Source organism: Aotus nancymaae, unplaced genomic scaffold (assembly GCF_030222135.1).
Source record: "Aotus nancymaae isolate 86718 unplaced genomic scaffold, 86718_ANA_hifiasm-v0.15.2.pri h1tg000003l, whole genome shotgun sequence".
NCBI lineage: Eukaryota > Metazoa > Chordata > Mammalia > Primates > Aotidae > Aotus > Aotus nancymaae.
In genome coordinates, this window is record NW_026988414.1 from 15627263 (window position 1) to 15642336 (window position 15074).

General features: G+C 44.8%; 1 protein-coding gene across 1 annotated transcript in view; it reads right to left on the minus strand.

The window, feature by feature from the left end:
• PAPPA (pappalysin 1) overlaps window positions 1-15074 on the minus strand; it is a 224488-nt gene that overhangs the window by 46811 nt on the left and 162603 nt on the right. The window contains exons 13-16 of the mRNA XM_012472748.2: window positions 13649-13817; window positions 10911-11094; window positions 4493-4703; window positions 3615-3786 (exon numbers count right to left, since the gene is read on the minus strand). Of these exons, the coding sequence (XP_012328171.2) occupies window positions 3615-3786; window positions 4493-4703; window positions 10911-11094; window positions 13649-13817 (736 nt within the window). The remainder of the gene's footprint in view (window positions 1-3614; window positions 3787-4492; window positions 4704-10910; window positions 11095-13648; window positions 13818-15074) is intronic.

The window sequence follows — 15074 nt, forward strand, 5'->3', positions numbered from 1 at the left end:
AGAGCAAGTCTGCAGTGGCAGCTTGGCACACATCTGACACTAAGAAACAAAGTTAAAAAAGCTGTTATTATTAAGGTTCTCCGTCTTGGTTTAAAGAGACAAGAATACCATAAGTGCTAGAGCTGAACTATCTGATATGGTAGCCACTGTATAAGCATGGCTGTTTACCTTCAACTTTGAATTACTTCAAATTTAATAAAAGTTAACATTTTGTTGCTCATTTACTGCAACCGTGTTTCAAGTGCTCCATAGCTACACGTGGCTAGTGGTCATCACTTGCCTAGCACAGATATGGAATATTTTCGTCACAGCAGAAAGTTCTACTGGGCAGTGCTGGTCTAGAGGAACTAGAGGACTATTTATTCTACAGGTTTATTTGAGCAAGAGACCAGGTCTGACTACAGCTCATGCTGGTCTTCTCTTTACTCCACACCCTGGCCTTATGCAGGATGGGTGCCCCTTATCAGTTTTTTTGTTTTTCTTACTTTAAGTTCTGGGATACATGTGCAGAACGTGCTGGCAGTTTGCTGCACCTATCAACCCATCATCTAGGTTTTAAGCCAAAAAGAGGCCATATAGCCAAGACAATCCTAGGCAAAAAGAACACAGCTGGAGGCATCATGCTACCTGACTTCAAACTATACTACAAGGCTACAGTAACCAAAACAGCATGGTACTGGTACCAAAGAAGATATATAGACCAATGGAACAGAACAGAGGTCTTAGAAGTAACACCACACATCTACAACCATCTGATCTTCAACAAACCTGACAAAAACAAGCAATGGGGAAAGGATTCCCTGTTTAATAAATGGTACTGGGAAAACTGACCAGCCATATGCAGGAAACAGAAACCTCAGTTTTGAGAGTTAGCCAGCATAGGGCTAGGTTGCAATCTGTTGTGTTTCTAGGTCCTCCAGGAGCCCACATAGAGCATAAGGGATTCTCGCCCCTGGAGTGACTTTAAAGCAGGCTAGTTCAATTGTGTTTTCCCCAGGGCTACCATGTATGTTGCATAGGTTGGGCACTGCACAAGTCCAGTGGGTACCCATAGACATGCTTTACTTTCATGACCTTATTTAAGCTTCACTAACAAACCATTAGGTAGATAATACTTTCTCCTCATTTTATATAAAAGAAAAGTGACACTTAAAGAGTTAAGTAACTTGTCCTCCAGTGAGGTGATGAAGCTGGGATTTGAACTCAAACTACAGATCCAGCATCATACTGACTCCCGAGGAATGAATAAAGCGAGGTTTTTATTTGCTTTTAGTGGCAGTGGAAGAGAGTGTGTGAATCTTCCCTATGATAGCTCCTGTCCTTTCCCGCCAGGATCTGAAACTTGTTTGGAAAGCAAAGAATCCCTGCTCCACACAAGCTGTTTGATTCAAGATGCTCTGGGCCGGGCGTTTCTGCTGTGTTTATAGGCAGCAAGAGGGGATCTGAGGTGAATACTAGATTTGGCTCTCAGGCCCCTGTCTGAGGGTAGAGGAAATTCAAAGTAGAAACGTCAACTGTATTAGGAGCCCATTTGGCACGCACACCCTCATTCTTTGAGCCCACAAGCAATACCCTGCTCCTTTGCAACAAGCCTCTCTGTCAGTTGCCAAACAGAGCTGCTTGAGTTGTCTGATTAATTTACATTTTCCTTTCCTTTAAATACAAACTGGCCATGAAAGTTACTTGGAAGGCACCAGGCAGACTGGGTTTCAGTTTGATAACATGACGGCAGCCAGATTATTATTTGGCTCAGCAGTTTGGGTAACTGTTAGCGACAGTTTTATGTAAGGGAGTGAGAGGAAAGCTGATCAGCCTGCAAGAGGCCATGGTAATCTCCAGCCCTTTGTTTGTTTCGGCACTGGCTTCTGGCTCCCTGGCAGTCAAGGATGGGAATGACTCCCATGAATGCACACAGACGCCGTGAGTGTATGTGAGCGGGATTCTCAGGTGGTGCCTACTGGACTCAGCCCATTTACAGTTGGAGAGGGGGAGCCTGGATCCTGATGGTGACTCAGCCGATGCCAGCTGTGTCACCATGGGGGATTGAATAACCTCTTTGAGTCCTGGTTTTCTCATCTGCAAAAGGGGGAACCTGCCTTTGATGTTCATTGCAGTCTTTCCTCCTGCCCTTAGTTCGGGTGACATTTCCTGAGTACCTACTAGGTGCCTGGCACTGTCCTTAGTGCTGAAGGCACAGGGAAGAGTGTAGATGCAGTGAAGGATTGTTTCACAGCCTAGTGTGTGGATGTGGAATGAAAGCAGGCAGTGACAATGCAGTGTGGCCGATGCTGTGAAGGGGGCATGGAGCCCAGCAGTGGAAGGGACACTGAGGAGGGGCTCCTGCAGGAAAGAGTGCCTGGGCTAAATTGCCAAGAAAGATGAGGTGTCAGGCAGCTGAACAAGGTACAAGGGTAACGCTTTCTAAGGTAGAGAATGCAGAGGTGGGAGGGGAGATCCATCTTATTGGTGATGGGGGAAGGGTCTTCAATGCCACCTTAAGGAGTTGGGACTTTATCCTAAGGGACTGGGGGCTCCTGGTTCAGAGGGATTGGCATAATTGCTCAAATCACTCTGGCTGAAATGTGGAGAATGTACTGGAAAGAGGCACAGGAATGAAAACAGGAACATGATCAAAAAGCTACATGGTGCCTCAACAAAGAGATGATGTTGGCCTGAGTGAAGGCAGGAGCACTGGGGACAAAAGAGAACAGCTTCAGGAGGGGCTGGGAGAATGGGTATGACCTGGTCATTGCTTGGATGTAGAGGGAGTGAGAGGGATAGAGAATGGCGGTTTGGCAGTGCCTGGTATTTGGAGGCTAATATGAAATAATAAAGACCAATAAAGACTGATTGAAGACAACAGTTTCACTGAAATCGGTCCCTACCTGGCTGATGACACTTGCACACCCGGGAAACACGGGACTTGGGTTATCAATTCTACAAGGTTGGAGCTCCTTGTGGACTTAAGGTTTTTTTCAGCCTTTTGTTTCATTTTCCTATTCTTGATTCCCATACTGTCCTTTTGGGCATGTGTAGAATTTAAGGAAAATTCCTTCAGCGGAGGCAGGCGGAAGTGCTGAACTTTCCTAAACCGTGCTCCTTCAGCTCTTCCTTTCTTCCACAGTGTTCTCAAAACTGTACTTCTCATCTAAATATGGTCCCCTTTTTCCTTATGCTTCAGGAACCAATTGATGTCTAAATATAGTGGTAGTCTTGTGATTTTAAATACTTCAAGGACCCACATGGGTGGTAATGGTGGAAGCAAACTGGCAAAAGAGCCCTGGTCACTCCTGTTTGAGGAACTTCACTTTCATCAGCTTCATACATTGGGATTCCATGTATGATTTCCTTCATAAAGGTTTCAAAGCTTAAAAAATAATTCAAAGCTAAGAATCTCTGAACAAATAAAATATGCTATTGTAGGTAGGAAAATGAGGTTGAGAGAGAATACAAAAGCAGATAATTAGAGCCCAGTTTCTTAACTTCTGCATTGGTGATACTGCAATTATACAATGTGAGCCTATTTAGACAGTCTCTTGGAGAAAGTGGTTCCTGAAATACAGGCTGGTTTTTGGTAAGTAGAGAGAATTGATCTCAAGTTCCAGGAGGCTTACCTGGGAGGCATCACTGTCTTCACACTTGATCCTACACTCGCTGTTGAACTGGAAGCCATTAGTGCACTGGTAGAGCCCATGGAATTTTGGTGGAGGTGGGTCACAGGTCACAGGAACACAAGCTGCCTCCTGCCAGCTGCCATCATGGGTACACTGAGTCTTGAAGGCCCGTCTTCAAGGAAAGGATCAAAGAGGAGACATCCCAAGGACCAAATGGTTAGACCCATGACCTGCATAAACACCACCAGCTGTGCCCCCCCATTTCCTATCTCCTATTTTTTATTTCCCACCTGACCTGTTGGATGGTGGTTGGGCCTGTGTAGGGATTAAGGAGAATTCATCCACAGAACTCCTTTAGCAAGAGGAGGCAGAAATGTCATGCTTCCAGTTATATGTGAATTGAGACAAAAACTCATGCACTTCCAGCCCCTGGCTCTCTCTCCTTTTTTACAGAGTGTTCTGATGGGTGCCAGCACCATGATGCTATGAATACCCACCATTTACTGAACAACTATTATGTGCAAAGCACTTTGTGAGCACTTTACGTGCACATCTTTATTTGTTCTTCACAACAATGTTTTGTGGTAATTATTATCATACTCCTCTTATTGCTTTTTTTTTTTAAAGGAAGCCCAGAGAAGTCAAGTCACTTGTCTGAGATCACATAGCCATTAGGCAGCCAAGCTGAAACTTAAAGTTTATTGTTTGACCCAAAGCTAATATTATTAACAAATCCTTCTAGTTCCTCACAGAGCAGAATGGGATGAATGGCAAGCATTGCCTCCAGTGAAGAAATGAGTGGTTCCATCCAGCCAGGCATCTGAACCTAACTCTTGTACTCCCCAGAGCCCATGAGTCTGCATTCCAACCCCACTTACTTCTTTGACTTCCGAGAGGATCCAGGCACATGGTATCCCGGTTTGCATTTGTATTTGCAGAAGGAGCCCACCTTGTGCTTATTCTCTCTGCACCGGGGTGTCTGGAGTTCTGCATTGGGCACGGGGGGTGGAGCGAGGCACATGAGGTCACACAGGGCCTCTGGGAAGGACCACAGCCCATCCTCCATGCAGGTCAGGAGACTGTTGTTGCCTGGAGGACAGAGGCAAGCAGGGTTAGAGAAGGGAGGAGTCTCTGACAGATAAGCTAATGCATAGCTGCTTGGATTTTAGCTGACTTGAAAAACCAGGAGATCCCTTATATGGAATTCCAACCCCTTCTACTTCCAACTGAGGAACCTAGAGGGATGAAGAGAGCTGCCACAAAGAAGAGATCTAAAAGGGGGGTGTGTGAATTACCCCCATGTCTACAGTGAATTAAAATCCAAGGCTTCTGACTTCTGATCCTGAGCCTCTTCTGCTGCACAGAAAAGACACCTTCACAATCCTTGAATCCATCTTTCTTGCTTTACAAGTGGGCATCTGAGCACAGAGATGGAGGCACTTGCCTTCCAGTAGTTGGCAGCAAAAGCTCCTACCAGAAACTACAGCAAGCTCTGATATCAGTGAGTGTATGACCTCGAGCTGCCACTCTCCCCCTGGGCCCAGCACGCCTGTGTCTGTCCTGCCTCCCACCTCCCCCAGCTCCCACCACCAATGCCTGGAAGTGACAGTATCGCGTTATCAGGAGATTTGATTTTCTGTTCAGGTCCTGGTGCTCAGTGAAGCTTTGCCAAAGCAGCTGAAAGAGCAGCACTTCCCCTGTAACCTGTGCCAGCTCTGACAGAGTGCTGACTGCCATCGGGAAGCTGGTCTGATGGGGAATGTTGCAAATAAAAGTAAAACATGGGAGTAGGGCTTTTCACTGCCAGCTCATGTATTATCGATGCACAGCCTGCCTAAAACCTCCCCAAGACAACTAGAGGAGGACCTGAAACTTGTGCTTCTTTACCAAACTCTCTTCTTCCTGGTTATTACTGAATGGCATTGACAACCAAGGCTGGAAACATGTGGGAGGCTCGGAACTTGCAGGTTGAGGGGGTGGAGTGGTAGGGAGAAAACTGACATTTACGGAGTAGTTGTTATGTACCAAGTGCTTCTGACACGCAATCTCATTTAGTCCCATAATAAACAGGGTATTTAGTATGGCAGTCCTCGTTTAGAAATGAAGACTCAGAAAGAGGTGACTTGACCAAGTTCTCTTAGTTGGCAAAAGACAAAACCGAGGTTCAAAACAAATTCTAACTAGAGAGATGGTTGTTTTAGATGGGAAGTTGGCTACATGTGATCAGCAGAGTCCTTATTGTTCTTTCTGGAAGCATCAAGCCTCAGTTTTCCTATCTGTGGAAAGCAAACAATTGCTTCTGCATTTCACGGTGCTGAGAACATGAAATGAAGCATTTATGAAAAATGCCCACAAAAGTGTTGTCAATATCTTCTGTTTAACTTCTTCCCTTTTTCCCTCCTTTCCTTCCTTCACTTCTCCACTTCCTCTCACTTTCCTCCTTCTTTTCGCCTTCATTAGTAGCTCTGAAAGAATCATCACAGAAGTCTTCATTGATTCAACAAACATTATTTAGTGCTTATTCTGCATCACATACTTTTATATGTTGAAGGCAAAGCAGTGAACAAAATAAAATAAAATAGAAATATCTCTGCTCTCTTGGAGCTTATAGTCTAGTGAGACAGGGAGGAGTACAATAAGTTATCCTAAAAAGAATATTATTTAGTGTGCTGGAAGGTGCCAAGTACTATGAAGAAAAAGCAGGAAAACAAAGAAAGGGGAGAAAGTACTTTGCAATTTTATGCAGGCTCCTCCACTTATCCTATTCCTTCTCTTTTTTTTCATTTTTCTTCTTTGTCAATGTGATTCATCTGGTTAGCACAGGAAGACTGGTGTCTGTAAACCCCATAGGGGATTCCACATTGATAAACTGTGATACTGACAACTATAATATCTTAACATCAAGTAAAAAGAGTAAAGTGTGGGGAAATGTGGTTCATTTGTTTTCCATAGAAACATAGAAGCATCCAGAATACCAGGGTCTACAAACTTCTTTTTGCATTGCCCTTGTAATTGGGACAGTCATTGCTTTGGGGTGCCAAGGTAAAGCACGAGGTTAGTGCAGAGGGGCGCTGTATAAACAGTACAGGAAGCACATTCTCTCCAAATTGCCCAAGAAAGAGAAAATATCTGTGGAAAGGTATTGGGACTCTAAAAAAGTACATTATATCAGCTATGTACACTGTAAATTATGAAGTGAAAGTCATGGTTCTTCTGCGACAAGAGAACATAAAGATTGCAAAATGTTAGTCAAGAGAGAAAATGCAAACCAGAAAAGTGATTTCTGGAAGAGGGTAAATAAAAGTTAGCAGTGTACTACAGCTAAAGCAGGCACTGGCAATTCAGGACCATGGATATGTCCCCCAACCCCGGCAACAAACTCCAAGAATTTTCAACTGGGCATTATTTCTGTGCACCAGCTGTAGCCACTACCCTGCATCTACCATGTGGCTTTGAAGAGAGTCAGGTAAGATACATGATATTGTGCCCTTCCTTTGTCTTCTTGGCACAGGCCTGTATACTATGAAAGATGCTTACTGCACTGCCAACTCTCTGCCTGAAGCTTATTACACTGGTCATGGATGCTTAGTCTGCCCATATGCAGGGCAAGTTTAAAGTACCAAGGAGTTAATGCCCCTGGAGGCAGCACTAAAACAGTGGTGGAGTTGCTAGATTCATGTGCCCATTTCCAGAATTGCAATAACTCTGAGGCATGTTCTCCACTGTCTCCCAGAGTTCCTGGAGGGACTGAGCTCTAGCTGTCCACAGTGGCAACTGACTTCAGAAGAGAGCCTGTTGACTTCTGTTAATTCTATGTCTCCTGTCCTCATTCCCCCACCATATTTCCTGGGGGAACATGACTCAAGACACAAAGTGAAGGCATGTCTCAACCTGAAGCTTCTGGTAGAGGGTAACATCTCCTGGTAGAGGTGCTAATATTAGAGATTAGGTTCCAACAAGTTTTGGGACCCTGTAAGTTCACTCGTTTATCTTTTAATGCAAAAAATACATCCCACTCAGCCTGTCTACAAATGTGGCTAAGGAAATTCCAATCTTCAATGAGCATTAAAGTAACTGTCAACTTGTAGCAGTGTCAAAACAGATGTACTTACTTTTATTATTTCATTTGAAAGATTACCCAGAAGACTAAGTGTCTTTGGGAGTGCCTTAAAGATTGACATTAACATAGAACAGAACCCAAGGAGAGAAAAGTCCTACCTTCAACCTGGTATTCTAAGCAGTTGCCTCATGGTAGTGGCACTTTCTAGATCATAAGGCAAGGGCTGTATCTTGTACATTCTCTACTCCCAGAGCCTAGCCTACTGCTGAGTACACAGCAGGTCCTCAGTATTCATTTGTTGAATGCATAAAGTATGAATTTAGCTGTGACCTTGAACAAATCACCTAACCTGTTTGTCCCTGCACCAAAGCTGTCTGTGAGTTCTTGACCATCTCTAGCATGTTAGAATGTGACAGAATATTGTTTGGAGAAAACAAAAATGCACTAGCTCAACTGGAATAAGGACAAGCACTCAATCGAGAGGCTGCATTAGCCAAGGGCTGGTACAGGGAGATTGCAAGGAATAGGGAAGTAGACTTGGTAAGGGGTAGACTTACAGAAGTTACAGAGGAAGAAGACAGATTTAGAAGGACAAGAGGTGCAAAGAGAGGGCCAGTTAGGGCAAAAACTGAAGGCAGAAAGGATTTCACGTTGGTCATTATTATTTATGGACTGTTTAAAATTAGTGCTTTTACTATTTGCAATAGCAAAGACATGGAATCAACTTAAATGCCTATCAATGATAGACTGGATAAAGAAAATGTGGTGTATATACACCATGGAATACTACGTGGCCATAAAAAAGGTGAGATCATATCCTTTGTAAGAACATGAATGGAGCTGGAGGCCATTATCCTTAGCAAAGCAGTGGAGGAGCAAAAAAAGAAATACCTCATCTTCACACTTATAAGTGAGAGCTAAATAACAGGAACACATGGACACACAGAGAAGAACAACAGGTCCTGGGGCCTGTCACAGGGAGGAAGGTGGGAGGAGGTAGAAGATCAGGAAAAATGGCTAATGGGTATTAAGTCAGGCTTAATACCTGGGTGATAAAATAATCTGTACAATGAACCTCCATGACACAAATTTACCTGTATAACAAACCTGCACATGTACTCCTGAACTTAAAATAAAAGTTTTTTTTTTAAAAAACGATTGTTCTTTTTCAGAAAACCAAACACCGCATGTTCTCACTCATAAGTGGGTGTTGAACAATGAGAACACATGGACACAGGCAGGGGAACATCACACACAGGGGCCTGTTGGGGGTGGAGTGAGGGGGCTAGGGGAGGGATAGCAGGGGGTGGGGGGATGGGAGTGGGAGGATTGGGGAGGGATAGCATTAGGAGAAATGCCTAATGTAGATGACAGGGTGATGGATGCAGCAAACCACCATAGTATGTGTATATCTATGTAACAAACCTGCACATTCTGCACATGTACCCCAGAACCTCAAGTATAATTTAAAAAAAAAAACTATTGTTCTTTTTGTTTAAACCATGTTATGATAAAAGGAAAAACAAAAGGTGGAAAGAAGGACAGGGAAGCAGGTAAAAGAAGAAAGTAGAAATTGATCACCTCTTGAATCCCCTAGCTTGAGATGGGGGTGGGAGGGCAAATTAGGTGGCAATGTCAAGTTCAAGAGAAAGGCCGCAGGACATCTGCCTAGTTCCTGCTGTTAGCAGATCCAAGCAGAAGCCTTAGCACAGGACTCTGAACACTAGAAGATGCTGACAACCAAGGTGCATGAAATGGCAATTGGTCCTAGCTGATCGATATGGAACCAGAGAGATATTTCCCTGTATGGTCAAGGGAAGAGCAAAGTTGGGATCACCAACCATCAAAATGATGGTTCTCTCCTGGTCAACATGGTGAAACCCTGTCTCTACTCAAAATACAGAAAATTAGCTGGGCATGGTGGTGTGTGCCTGTAATCACAGCTGCTCAGGAGGCTGAGGCAGGAGAACAGCCTGAACCCAGGAGGCGGAGGTTGCGGTGAGCTGAGATCGCGCCATTGCATCTTGTTATCCAGCCTGGGTAACAAGAGCGAAACTCTGTCTCAAAAAAAAAAAAAAAGAAAAAAAATGATGGTCCTCCTAAGGCCTTGTCTCCACAGCTAGTCACTCGTCCCCAGCCACAGTTGGCAGTGGAAGGATCTGCATCGTTTTGATTAAACATTATTATTAGCCACAGCCTCCCTTTCCCAAAGGTCTCTGATTGACTGAGAGAAGTGTGATTTCATAGTCTGGAGTCAATACATTCCACATCTAGTCGCAGCATTCTAGGACACCCAGGCCAGCTACTCACTTTTCCCTAAAATGTGACCTCTTCTCCGATATGCCAGACTCATTTCCCTCAATAGCTCTGGTGCCTCGCTCAGGAGGATGCCAGATGCTTCCTGTCCATATCTGCTCTTCTCTGCCCAGGTGACCCCTCTTAACAAGTAGCAGTCAGCACTGGAGAAAGACAGACCTGGGTTTCAATGTGGTCCCCACCAATGATGGTGCAGCCTTGGGCAAGTTCTTTTTTTAAGACAGAGTCTTGCTCTGTTGCCCAGGCTGGAGTGCAGTGGCACGATCTTGGTTCACTGCAATCTCTGCCTCCTGGGTTCAAGTGATTTTCCTGCCTCAGTCTCCCAAGTAGCTGGGACTATAGGTACGTGCCACCATGCCTGGCTAATTTTTTGTATTTTTAGTAGAGAGGGGGTTTCACTGTGTTAGCCAGGATGGTCTCGATCTCCTCACCTCGTGATCTGCCCACCTTCGCCTCCCAAAGTGCTAGGATTTTAGGCATGAGCCACCACGCAAGTTCCAAACCCTCTAAGGCTTGGTTTCTTCATCTGTGAAATGGGAATAATAGTAACACTTACCTCGTAAGGCTTAACTGGCCCTAATCATACAGAGTGAATTAGTTATATCAGCCCCAAAGGAAACTCTTCTTTCTTTTTTCTCTTCTTTCTTCCCTCCCTCCTTCACTTCTATCCTCTTTCTTTTCCTTTTTTGAAAGATTTCCAAGGTCTTAGAAAGGGCTTCACTGTCATAATTATCTACACTCTAGTTTTTCTTTCTTATCTGCACAGCAGGGCAGTTTACATAAATACAATTGGTGGGAAGAAGTCAGGAGCATAGATTAAACCCCATCCCAGATGGGGTGTTTGAGAGCCAGAAAGAGGGCCTGGGTGCAGGTTTCCCATAGTCAGAGCGGGGCTGAGCTGGGGAAGGGGCTCAAGATACCTTTCAGTTGTGCAGGATAACGACACTGGAAGGAACAATTACTGCCAAAGGTGGTGCCCTCAGGACAGGAGAAGGAGGCGGCGTAGATGTGATGGTGGTCTGGGAAGCCGCAGTCCACTGGCTCACAGGCCACCTGCTTGTTCCACTTGCCCTCTGTACAGGTCACTGTGACGCTGGGTCCCATCTGAAAGGCAGAGACGTGCGTAGTGAGGAGTGGCAGACCGAGCCCTAGCTGTGGAGACACACCCTTCTTCCCAAGGTGACAGCCCAGAGTCCTGTCCAGGCACCAGGAGACCAATGCTTAGTGTTCCACATTAGCTCACTTGTAAAGATCGCAATACCTGCATGAATTAGATATTCCAGTTTTCATTTAAAGACACAGAGACTGAGACCGAGAGACATTACATGATCAGCCTTAAGTTAACCAGCTGGAAAGAGGATGAGTTGGACGTGAGTCCAAAGGCTATGCTCTTAACTGCTGTCTGTAGAGTCTTCCAGATCACAATTTCCATTTTATTGATGAGAATCTTGAGGTTTTGAGACCTCACAGGGCAGGACGACTTCTTTCACAAACAGACTGTGAAGTACAGTTCAATGGTAGGACATCGAGTGTTGATTTTTGTGTCTTTTCTTAGCTCTAGAGGAGTTACTAAGAACCTGTTGTAGTGCTTGGCACACAGTAGGCACTCTCCATGGACATAGGAGACCTGGATGCTTTTCCTCCATGTTACCAGACCACAGGCAAGTCCCTTTCCTTACTTAAGTTCTCTCTTTGGCAAAATGGATGGATTGAACTCAAGAACTGCTCCAAGATTCACTCCCTACTCTGAGATTTGGTGGCTCAATAGTCAAGAGAGGAAAGTACAAAGACAGAAAAAAGCCTAGGAGAAATGAAAGAGTAAGTGGAGATTTTAACCAAACTACAAAATGGCGGAGCTGGTGGAGGGCAAGGCCATGCCGCAGAGCCAAGTGATGGACAATCATGGCAGCCTGGAGGCTTCCTAGGGACTGGAGTTGCCAAATGCTGATCTTTTAAAAGTAAAGGACATTTTCCCTCTTAAGCACACATCAAAGGGATGTGTGCTTGAGTGAGGTCCTTCACTGCCAAAACAGTCAAATTGTTTCTACAGGAGTTCAGGCCTGCCACGTCTGACACACGGAAGTAGGTGTCTAAGACAAGGAAGTCCAGAAGTTCTGTACAAACAGGTGTTCCCAGCAACAAGGAATGTGCCTTGTGTGCTTATAATTTGAAGGCAAAATACATTGGCCAGTCCAGGAAAAGGCTACATTTAGTGACGGAAATCCTCAAATCCCAGGACAACCTGTGCCACTCCCCCATGCCCCACCTGAGACGTTACAGCACCATCTGGCTGAAGCAACATTCTGCCACATCACTCCAAATCATTCACTACCACTAATCTCATGCAGGACGCATCCTGTCGTCCATGACCCCTTTGATGACTGTCCGAGGGGGTCTCCCTGCTACCATTCTTACTGCCGGACTCCGAGCTACGCTCACATGGGATCTAGAAGAGACTTTGCCAACCAGGATGTGCTCATGTCACTGCCTGCAACAGCTCCCTGTTGTCCTAAAGATAAACCCCACACTTTCTGACTAAACTGACAGGGCCCTGCACCAGCGGATCCAGCTGGCCCTTCCAGCCTCATTGCTTGAGTGAGTATAGAAAAAGATAACAAACAAAAACAAAACAAAACAAAAACATCTGCGGCACTTTTATCATCAGTGGGATTCCACATTTATCTGTACCCAGGGCATGTATTTCTTCCTTCTCCCCAACACACACCCCTTTGCTGATCTGTCTAGTTATCTGTTTCCATGTCGCTTTTTCCAAGGTACCTCCCTTGAATCTCCCTGTGCCTCCACAACACCCTGCACTTCCCTTGACAGCCTTTATCACACAGTGGGGCCATTATTAATGCGGTGTTTGACTCCCTCCACCACTAGGCACTCAGCTCCTTCAGAGGAGGGACTCGATTTATCTTAATGGCTTCTCTTTTTTTGAGATGGAGTCTTGCTCTGTCGCCAGGGTGGAGTGCATGATCTCGGCTCACCGCCTCCCGGATTTAAGTGATTCTCCTGCCTCAGCCTCCCAAGTAGCTGGAATTACAGGTACATGCCATCACGCCCAGCTAATTTTTGCGCTTTTAGTAGAGACAGCGTTTCACTATGTTGGTCAGGATGGTCTTGATCTCCTGACTTCGTGATCTGCCTGCTTTGGCCTCCCAAAGTGCTGGGATTACAGGCATGAGCCACTGCACCAAGCCAATGGCTTCTTTTTCTTTAGCACCTAGTATAGCATCCAATTTCCTGTGAACAGATGCTTTGCAATGAATTAGTGAATGAATGAGCATCTCACTGACAGACAGCTCATCTCGTCCTAAAGCAGCCCATTCAGTTTTGCCAGAGATCTGATTGTAAGATATTCATTCCAAAATACTCGGTCTCATGGTCTTAGAGATTTGCAACCTATACAAAAGCACTGGTAAGTATTGTGTGGAACACTACTCTGCACAGGAACCCATTTTCTTAGAGATTCCAGACTGCTTGCTTGGTTAATTGATTCACTCATTCATTTAATCAACAAATATTTATTGAGCACCTACTATGTGGCAGCACTATTTTAAGTGCTGCTGGGTATTTAGCAGACAACATGTTCAACACCCAGTAAGCCTTCCCTGGGCTGCAGAGAGGCTCTGAGCTCAGCACCTGCACATACCTGGCTCTTGATCAGCTCATCATCCCGCCGCATCTGGAGCACGTAGCCTGTCCAGCAGCTCACAGTACACTGGGTGCTATGGTAGCGATCGCTGCTAGAGCAATTGAGAGAAGCATTCTCCACAGCCAGCTCTGGGCAGTCAGTATTCTCACATGCGAAGTGCACGCAGCTGGGGAGGAAAGAAACAAGAGGGGAAGAAGGAGTCTCTTCAGAGGACAGCCACGCTCCAGTTGGAAGATAAAGGCTAAAAGCCTTTCTCCAAGATTTCAGGGGGCTTGAGACTGAGGGCAAAAAGGGGTGCTGGCTGAGGTGAAGATGACTCTAGAGACAGTGATTACAGTTTCTCATTAAGAGCACAAGTTATAGCAACAGACAAACCAGAGTTCAAATCTTGCCACTTAAAAGCTGTATGTTATCAAGATTTAAACCTTGCGCAACCTCAGTTTTTCCATTTGTGAGAAGGGGATCATCAGGATTACAGTGAATATTTATTGGTTTTTCTGCCAGGCACAAGGTTAAGCAAAAGTCTTTTCGTATTTTACAAGAATCATTTTGAGAATTAAATCAGAAAAAAATGCATAGCAGAACTCCTGAAACTTACTAAGCACTCAATAAGAGGAAGCTGGTGTTATTTATAAACACACCTATGCTCTATTACCTAGTTGGCAAGGTACATCACATCTCTGAGCTTCAGTATGCTCTCAAATTTGGCCAACCTCATACAGCCTCAAGACTCAACTGTTGTGATGAATGTAGAAGACTTCTATACTGTAAAGTAACTTATAAATCATTAGTGGAGTTGTACAGAGACTACACCTTGCACCTTGCTGCCACTCTGAATTCTTCCTTTCTGCCAGTCTGAATTCCACCCATTCTTTAGGTCCAAGCATCATGAAAACTTCGGAAGCTTTCCCTTGCGTCCCTCAGCAAGCACCCTCATGGGCATTCTACCCTTCTTTCCTTAATGCCATTGCCTCATGTTCGAAGTATTAAAAACTCAGTTCCACGTTGCTGGTGGAACATACCAGATTGCAGGGCAATCTTTAAGGATGCAAATAGAAACAGCATAATATCCTCATGCTTGGATGATCATTCCCCTTGTATTATAGGCAGGCAAGCACTCAATAACATTAGTTAATATTAGCGATTGCTTATATACATGAGCTTACTCCATCCGTACAACAACACTACGAGCTAAGTGTTACTCATTTTACAATTGGATAAATTGGAAACCGGCAAGATTAAGTTACTTGTTTAAGTGCCCATCTAGATGGGTGACTCCGAAGGCCTCGTTATGAACCTCGTCCCATGTTTCTGAACTAGAACGTCCATGAGGGCAGAGATAATGCCTATTTCATGTTGGCGTACTATGCAGTGCCAATAAAAATGCTTTGCAGATGTTTCCTAAATAGCAGAAAACAAATTG